The sequence below is a fragment of the Corylus avellana genome, chromosome ca1 (genome assembly GCF_901000735.1).
Source record: "Corylus avellana chromosome ca1, CavTom2PMs-1.0".
NCBI lineage: Eukaryota > Viridiplantae > Streptophyta > Magnoliopsida > Fagales > Betulaceae > Corylus > Corylus avellana.
The window spans coordinates 9675759-9685832 of record NC_081541.1 but is presented as its reverse complement, the minus strand read 5'-3'; the positions used below and the strand labels follow the sequence as shown (position 1 = coordinate 9685832).

Sequence of the window (10074 nt, the reverse complement as noted above, 5' to 3'; positions counted from 1 at the left end):
TTTTTACCAATCCAAAGGCATCATTCATCAATTGAGTTGTGTTGAGACACCTCAACAAAACTCAATAGTTGAAAGAAAACATCAACACTTGTTAAATGTAGCACAAGCTTTAAGATTTCAAGCTAATCTGCCACTCATTTTTTGGGGTGAATGTATTCTTTTAGCTGTTCATATAATCAACAGAATTCATACTCCTATTTTGTCTAACAAAACACCCTATGAGTGTCTGTTTTCAACTCCTCCAAATTATTCTCATCTTCGAATATTTGGTTGTTTGTGTTTTGCTTCAACTCTCACTAGAAATTGATCTAAGTTTGATTCAAGAGCAAAACCATGTGTTTTCATTGGATATCCATATAACATCAAAGGATATAAATTGTTTGATTTGTCCACTAAAACAATTTTTATTTCTCGTGATGTTATATTTCATGAAAGTGTTTTTCCTTATCATCCAAATTTTAAACTCTCTCATATTATCCATCATAACACTGTTCTTCCAAATCCTATTCCAGATTATAATGATAATTCTATTTCTATTCCAAATCATTTTACTGATATTGTTAATAATCTTGTTCCTTCTATTTCTAATGATGTTTCTGATCCCAATAATCATGAAACACATTTGGATTTTGTTCGTACTACACATGTTCCTAGTATTCCCATTAGAAAATCATCTAGGATTAAACATAAGCCTAGTTACTTACAACATTTTCATTGTCAAATGGCAACTACTTCATCCTTATCACCTCAAAGCATTCATCCAATGGATTCAGGTATTCCTTATAATCTCTCATCTGTCATTTCATATGATAAACTGTCCCCTTCTTATAAACATTATCTTCTTTCGATTTCAACACATGTTGAGCTACAATACTATCACCAAATTGTTCAGCATGCATGTTGGCGTGAAGCAATGCAAGCTGAAATCAAAGTTCTTGAAGATAATAATACATGGACTCTTATGTCTTTACCTCCTAACAAAGTTGCTATTGGCTATAAATGGGTATACAAGGTGAAGCACAAAGTAGATGGGTCAGTTGAAAGGTACAAAGCAAGGCTTGTAGCCAAAGGATTCACTCAATGTGAAGGCTTAGACTACTTTGAAACATTCTCTTCAATGGCTAAACTCACCACAGTCAGGTGTTTACTTGCATTGGCAGCAATCAATAACCGGGAGCTTCATCAACTAGAAGTAAACAATGCATTTTTGCATGGAAATCTAGATGAAGAAGTGTTCATGAAACCTCCTCTTGGCTTTGGCACCAAGGGAGACAATAGGGTTTGTCGTTTGAACAAGTCTTTATATGGTCTAAAACAGGCCTCTAGACAATGGTTTAGCAAATTTTCCTTAACTCTGCTTGCTCACAGGTTCATTCAATCCAAAGCAGACTATTCATTGTTTACTATGTCCAAAGGTTCTTCTTTTATGGCCCTCTTAGTTTATGTTGATGACATAGTTCTAGCTAGCAATGATAATCAAGCTATAGCAGATTTGATTGTGTTTTTGAACACTCAGTTTAAGTTGAAAGAGTTGGGTCCTTTGAAGTTTTTTCTTGGGTTGGAGATTGCTCGAAATTCTCAAGAGACTGCTCGAAATTCTCAAGGGATTTCACTATGTCAAAGAAAATTTGCTCTAGATATTCTCAGTGATGCTGGTCATTTAGTTGCAAAGCCTTCCAAATTTCCTATAGAATCTAATACCAAGTTTTCTACTATGGATGGAGCCTTACTTGATGATCTCACAATGTATCGAAGGTTAATTGGCAGGCTGCTATATCTCACAATCACTAGGCCTGATTTAACATATTTAGTCCACACTTTGAGTCAGTTTATGCAAGCTCCTCGGCAGCCTCACCTTGATGCTGCATATAGAATTCTTAGATACATCAAAGCAGCTCCTGGCCAAGGGATTTTCTTTCTAGCATCTTCCGCTCTTCATTTAAAGGTTTTTTGTGACTCTGATTGGGCTGGTTGTCCAGACACCAGAAGATCAGTATCTGATTTTTGTGTTTTCTTAGGAGATTCATTAATCTCTTGGAAGTCTAAGAAGCAAACCACAATTTCCAGATCATCAGCTGAAGCCGAATATTGTTCTGTGGCAGCTGCTTGTTGTGAGTTAACTTGGTTGCTTCATTTGCTTAAGGATTTTCAGATTCCCCATCCTCAAGCTGCTCTTTTATTCTGTGACAGTAAAACCGCTCTTCATATAGCTGCTAATCCTGTTTACCACGAGAGGACTAAACATATTGAAATCGATTGCCATGTTGTGCGAGAAAAGATCTAACTTGGCTTAGTTCGAACACTTCATGTTTCTTCTACTAATCAACTAGCTGATTTGTTCACTAAGGCTCTTGGTTATGATGTTTTTCAAACACTTCTATCCAAGATGAACATTATTAATATACATTGTTCATCTTTATTGGGGGGGGTGGTATTGGAATCCACATGAAACATGTGTTAAATTAGCTGGCATGAGCTGTATTGGAACACACATGAAACATGTGCTGGATTAGGATTAAACATGTGTTAGATTAGCTGAAACTTAGTGGAGAAGTTTATTACTAGTTTAGTGTATTTTTTACAGCAAAGTCTTTTGTATAAATACTCTTCTGTAAATTTTTTATTCATTAATACAAAATTCTGGTGATTCAACCAAAGAATACTTTCTGTGCTCGCATACTCTGTTCTTCATTTTCTATGTTTTTCATGCATCCGCAACATATTGAATTGAATCTCACATTTGATATTTTATGTGTGCGAAAGTGGCCCATATTCTCTTATGTTCCAAACTCCAAAAGCAGAGCATATCATGGCACGTCTTGAGAAATGTTGTTATAATTACTCCTAAGAAGATGAGTTGTTGTCTTTAAAGGGTAGTTTAGGAATTACGTCTCAACTAATTTAAATCCTCCTCACTTCTTCCCTTATGCGGACATGTTAAAAACAAAAAAAACAAAAAAATGAGCTGCTAATATAGTGTAGTGTGATAATATATATATCTTGCGATTAGAATATAATTTGCTCAATAAAGATGCAAAGAAAACCTCAAATTTTGAAATTATTCTCAATTTTATAAGTTTTAATGAGGGTAATTACATAATTTTATAGGTTTTAATAAGGGCAAAAATGCAAAATTGGAATAGAGAGCATCAAAATCCCACGTGAGAAGCACGTGGGATGATTTTTGTCCAATTAGACAGAAATTAGTAACAGAGGGTCTGAATTGAAAATTTTTGAAACTTTAAGAGGGTCTATTGCCAATTTTTAAACATTGAGGTTCGAATTGAAAAACTTTTGAAACTTCAGGAGGGTAAAGTGAATTTTTTTTTCATTTTTTTTATTATTATCAGATATGCATTGTTGAGCTACAGTGTTGTAGCTACTCAACAAACGTTTGGTAATTACTTTGTTGAGTCAGATGTAGAGTGTTTTTAACCAATATAACTCAACAAAATACTTTGTTGAGCTGGATGTGAATGCTGTAAACCTATCACACTTAAAATTTGATATTAATGCTCCTCTGCTAATTGATAGACACATTAGTCCAAAATTTATACTAAAAGCCGTAAACCAAACAACAACCACAATATTTATTTTTTGAGTAAATCTAAAAATCTAATTTTTATACAACTCTTGTACAACTTGGTTGATATAGAGTGCCCATAAATCATTGGATTTATGGATTTTTTTTTTTTAATAAATTTTGATCAAATGGTTTATGAACACTCCATATCAGCCCAATTGTACAAAAGTTGTGTAAGAGTTAAGTTTTTTCTTTTGTCTTATTTTTTATTAAGAAATGATAGAGTTCATTATATTTTTAACCATCTCCATAGTAAATAGATGAATTCATCATTGAATTTGTGTGGGGTTCGCATAAGTCCACAAATCTAATGATTGATATATTAAATTTGTAGGATGAGATGGAAAAAAGATGCAGAAAATATTAACGTGAATATATATATATATATATATATATATATATATATATATATAGTTCGTAGTTTGTAGTTTTGCCTCTATGTAACCGAACAAAAACTTCATTTGTTTAAGGTAACAAATCTTATCTAAATCATGTCAACTTTCATTTTGTTTCTTTTTTCTCTGCCTGTTCATATTTACACTAGTTGAAGCGACATTCAACTATGTATAGATGTATTAACTTATGTTCTATATATATATATAGGAGTAGGTGGAGATAATTTTTGCAGTAATTTTACACTAATCGAAGGGACACTTGTCTCCTTAAGTCATAATTAAGCATGAGTACTACTACAGTTCAGAGATATTATCTTTTCCAAGATGGAGATGCAGTTTTGTATTTCGAGAAGCAAATGAGGCGGGACACCGGCTGGCGAAAGCAGCTATAACAGATGTCAATGATAGAATATAGAGTTATACAACTCCAAATTGTATTAGGGATATCGTTTTGATTGAGCAATTAGCTCTACCTTGTGATTGTTAGTGGAGCCTTGATGTTCCACTTTCTATTATCTTATCAATGAGAATACTCAATTTTTCAAAAAAAAACTTGTTACGGTGTTCACTTATAGGAGATATTTTTCGACGAATATATATTCAATTCATTGAAGGAGACAATTTATGCTGAGGCGCACCTCTTTTAGGAACAACGGGTCTTCACCACTTAATATATATATATATACCTGTTTATTGTTCTTCAATTAACATAAAAGTCTGACTTGCACCCCATTTCTTCTCCTCCATTCCATATATATTCTCCACCATCTTCAACCCCCATCTTTCCAACAAGAAAGGAATATTCATGGATAGGAAACAAGAAGATATGCAATTTCTTAGCCTCTTTGGCATCTGCCAAGAGGCCTGCAAGATCATTTTCTCATGGAGAAAGATCTTCAGCCAGATCACCCTGACACTAATCCTCCCTCTATCTTTCATCATCTTGGCTCATATTGAAGTATCAGATCTCCTCTTATCAATGATCATTCACAACTTCTTGATCACTAGTGGCCTCTTCGATTTTGCATACGTCACCGTCCTCTTCATCTTCTCCCTTTACTCCACCTCCGCCGTGGTTTACACGATTGCATGCATTTACACAGGCCGGGAAGTAACTTTCAAGAAGCTCATGAGCATTGTTCCAAAGGTCTAGAAGCGGCTTATGCTCACCTTCACGTGTACTTTCATCGTCTTCCTCGCTTACTCCATAGTGGGAGCACTTTTGATCATCAATCTATCATCAACTTTGCTTCGGTACGCGTCAACCAATTTTGCATTTGCTGTCGTCGTGTTCATAGTGTATGTACTATGGATCTTTTACCTTGTGGGGATCTTTTACATTATCGTTGTTTGGCATTTGGCGAGCACTGTGACTGTGTTGGAAGACACGTGCGGCATTCGCGCCATGATCAAGAGCAAGGCACTGATGAAGGGAAAGATGGGGGTGGCGACAATTATATTTTTGATGCTCTACATTTCTGGTTGTCTCATACAAGGAGTATTAAAATTGCTGGTTGATCGTGGTGGCTGTGAGTTGTCGTCGTTGGGCATGGTCAACTGGGTGGCGTATGCGATTATATGTTTGTTGCTGCTTTCCAAGTTGATTCTCTTCGGGCTTGTGATTCAGACGGTCATCTATCTCGTATACAAAGCCTACCACCATGAAAATATCGACAAGTCGGTGCTTTCGGATCACCTTGAAGTTTATGTTGGGGATTACGTTACTTTGAAGGCCAAGGATCAATGTTGAGGTTGAGTGATTTTATGTGTGGTCCATTGAACATAAATGTTAATTAAGAAAGGTGTTTTTTTTTTTTAGTCCCCAAGAGATAGCTCAATCGGCTAGAGACCACGCCTTATGAAGCGAAGGTCACTAGTTCGAATCCCCCCTCCCCCCTCTTGTGTCGACATGTCAAAAAAAAAAAAAAAAAGAGGTGTTTTTATGCAATAGGCATCCTTATAAGAAATGTTACTCTCTTGGTATTTTTCTAATGTCCTCATAATCTTAGGTGAATAGCATTTTTCGTATTTATAATCTCGTCATTGAGACATAATATGAATCGGTTATATTTGTACTTTTTACTTGCATCAATTATACACCAGTTTTCAGATGTTGTTGCTTATTGTTTAGGATTGTCTGCAAAAAAAAAAAAAAATCCTCTTGTTTGGTTTTGTTCACCCTTTTGTTTTCTTGTGTTTTACGTGGTGATGACCATGATAGCCTCTTTGTAGAATTGTACCGTAAGAAATTTCATTTAAGGTATGTTCCTTATGTCACACACACACATATATGTATATATATATATATAATTACGGTGTTCAGTAATTTATTCTATGAAATCAAATATTCTGAATTAAATTGTTGATTTAATTATTGTGAAAACAAATATTTGAATTCATTATTGATTTTATTTTGTGGAATCAAATAATCTATATTGATTATTTATTTGATTTTTATTCCTTGATGGGGGGAATAATTAAGGTAACAGTTCTAATTGAGAGTCTCTGACCTACTATAAATAAGGCTTGTGTATTCCATCAATTGGCACTCACTAGTAGGCATAGGTGATAGGTCATAAACCTCTGATATATATATATATATATATATATATATATATATATATATATATATATATTTTTTTTTTTATGTTTTCTAAATTTTTTTTTTTTTTTTTTTTTTTATGTTTTCTAAATTTTGTTGCTGAGCAAAGCATTGGCCGGAGATACTTATATAATTAAATTATTTCCACGGGTAATTTATATCGATTAGCATTTAATTATATATTGAATTCTTACATGTGGTATCAGAGCCTTCTCTAGGCCATATTTGCTCAGTCTAATTTTTAGATATGCCTGCTGTAAATTTTTATTATTGTTTCAATAATATTCATTTTGTTTATTTAATTATTGAAACAAAATATGGTGAGCAGCATGAAACCCACAAAATATGCGTGTTTAGTTTTGGTCCATTTGGATACACTGATCTGTTTATTTTTTGAGACTTGACCATATTGCCCTTGTGCCAGAGAACCATTTGTACACACCATTGTGAACTTGAGCCGTGGAAGCAAGAGCAGTTGGTGGTGGCCGATTCTCTGGCCATCGGCGCAGAAGACACCGACGAGGTCTGGGGAAACCACTGGGGCACCCGTTCCCTCTGCCGTCAGCAGCGATCTCTGGCCATAAAGGTGACGGCGATGAAGCCGGTTTGGACGGCGCCACGGCTTCCTGCCGGCCGCCGTTGTCTGGGGTTGATGTGCTCGTCTAGGCAGCTGTGCTCGATTGCCACGTGAGGATCTACTCTTTGGCTATGAATGAGCGGGACAGCTAATACCCCTACTCAGGTTATAGGCGGTTTGCCGCATACAGTGAGGAGTGGTCCATCACGGACCACCCATAAGGATTAACGGTGGCGGCCGAACTGTTGATGCGGGAGGATCTGTGGAGGAGTGTGCCACTTCAGGTCCAGCATTAGGACGCCGCTACAGGGTGAGAACGACGGTGGAATCGTCTCGATCTCCACCATTTGCTCGCGTAAGGATGTGCCGGGATGGCTGCTCTTTGCCGGGGGTCACCTATAAAGGTTGACGGCGGCCACACGGGCCGCCTGTCATCTGGCCAGAGCACTGGCCGCCCTTGGTGGCCAACACACGAGGAAGGCGGCAGCTAGGGTTATGGTATTTACGGGTTGGGGAGTTAAGGATCTGCGTAGGGTTTTTAACCCATAAGGAAACTGGGTCTAGTGTTTTTTGGGTCATTGGGTATGGGTTTATTTTAACCCAAGCCCGATATAGTTAAAAAATAATTTTTTTATTTTTTATTTTTTATAAAGAAAAGGTAATTAAGTGGGCTGACTCGTAACCCAATATGGTGGCCCAACCCGATAAAGAAAGCAAACCCAAGCCCATACAGATTCAAAAAAAAAAAAATTTGGAAAAAAAAAAAAAAAAAACATTTGGGCCTTGTGCTCTTGTGGGATTAGAACTTGGGCTCTCAAGGTAAAGGGGCCTAAGACACCAGGCCATGCATCTTCATATACTTTCATATTGTAATTTAATATATATTATTATTTAAATTGTTTAGCATTGAAATTGTTATTTCTTTAATTCATGGACTTAAGATTAAATATATTCTTTTTATTTATATTGTTTAAATATAAATTGCTTGATGCCTAGACTTGAAAATAATTAAGTAAGCCAATACGTTGGTGAATGTTTATGGTACTATCCAAGGATTGCAATCGGAAAGCTCTGGCAAGGAAAGTCTTGGAATTTAAGTGTGCCATTGTGCGCCCCCTTACTTTTCTGGGACACTATCTGATTGTACTTTAAAAAAATACTGTTTACCCACTAACATGTTGATTTCGTCTTTTATTCTTGAAAACTTTATTTTGGCATCTATACAGTTATTGGATGTTAATGAAGTCGTAATTATCATAATAATTTTGGGAGAGCCACAGCATCATTGGGAGAGCCACAGCATCCCGATTTTATAATGATAATTGCATCAAGATTATATATGTGAACTTCATAAAAAAAATTAATATCATGTTGTAATTAATTCATAAATTTAATTACTAATCCCAACAAGGACGTTATTATTTTTATGACTTAATTAGAATAAGATAGTAAATTTAACTTTAAAAATATAATTTCTCTTAGGCCTACAGGTAAGGGAGAATTTTATTTATTAATGTTAAATTTATTAGTCCTATTAATAAAGAGTAAATTTCATGCGTGATGCAACCTTTGCCTATAGGTAGGTTGAAATTTACCATTAAATTAGCATTGGTTAATTTAAATAAATTAGATGTTAATGAAGTCGTGATTATCATAATAATTTTGGGAGAGCCACAACATCCCGATTTTATAATGATAATTGCTTCAAGATTATATATGTGAACTTCATAAAGAAAATTAACATCATGTTGTAATTAATTCATAAATTTAATTTGCCAATCCCCACATGGACATTTTTATTTTTATGACTTAATTAGAATAAGATAGTAAATTTAACATTGAAAATAAAATTTCTCTTAGGCCTACAGGTACGGGAAATTTTATTTATTAATGTTAAATTTATTAGTCTTATTAATAAAGAGTAAATTTCATGCGTAATGTACCTTTGCCCACAGATAGGTTGAAATTTACTATTAAATTAACATTGGTTAATTTAAATAAAGTTATTTCATAGCATTAAAGTATATTATTTTTCTTAGTTATTTGATGTATTTCTACTGCTTTAATTATTAGTATTTTATGTTCCAATAATTCCTAGTGGTAATTTTTCCTGACTGAAAAGAAAATGTGCTCTTCACTTTGAGGTATTTGGAAACTGGATTAAGGTTTCGTGTGGACAAATCAAGTGCCACATGAGATTGTTAAACATAAACGATTGTAGTGATTTAAATCGCTTAAGTTTCAACGTTCATGAAATCTCATATCAAGGAAAGCATTAGGGTTTTATTCCTTAATGTTTTAGGGCCTAGGAAAGGTCGTTGATGAACATTTAGTGAGTTTCAATAAGGCTTTGGCCAGCACCCTAATAGAAAAGCTTTAAAGTAAAACATTTTACAGTTTCAAAGTGTGCCTAAGCACATTATGAAAATGAAGGACATAACAGCTCATTATAAAGTCCCTAAAGGTTGAGTTTTTGAGTCATTTTGGTCAATTTTATTTTAAATTCTCTCATCCAAATATGATATTTTTTCAAATATCTTGTGGCACACATAAGGATAATTGATCAATGAAGGAACTTCTGATCATGTGTGTTCATGAAGTTTAGATTCTTAAGTTTTTTAGACCCATGCTTTCATAAGCTATATAGAATTAAGAGCTTTCTTTCTCTTCATTAGAGCTGTGCTGAGTTATTGCATATGGTACTCATTTCAAGATTGATGATCTTTGCATTTGCATTGATAGTTGCTCGATCGGTGCCCCTATTTATATTTAATTTGAATTCTTTTTCCCTTTTTCTTTTCTATTATATTATTTGTTGCAAGAGAAATGCTAGGTTTACAAAATATTTTACAAAGTGATGTGGCACAACATGATTGAATTTTTTCTAAGATTTTTTGTAAGCCTAGCATTCCTCTTG

At 34.6% G+C, this 10074-nt stretch overlaps 1 protein-coding gene across 1 annotated transcript; it reads left to right on the top strand.

Annotated features, from left to right (window-relative positions):
* Positions 1 to 4783: 4783 nt before the first annotated feature.
* On the top strand, positions 4784 to 5131 carry LOC132177568 (uncharacterized). The gene has a single exon (XM_059589979.1). The coding sequence runs from the start codon at positions 4784 to 4786 to the stop codon at positions 5129 to 5131; it is 348 nt and encodes a 115-aa protein (XP_059445962.1).
* Positions 5132 to 10074: the final 4943 nt, after the last annotated feature.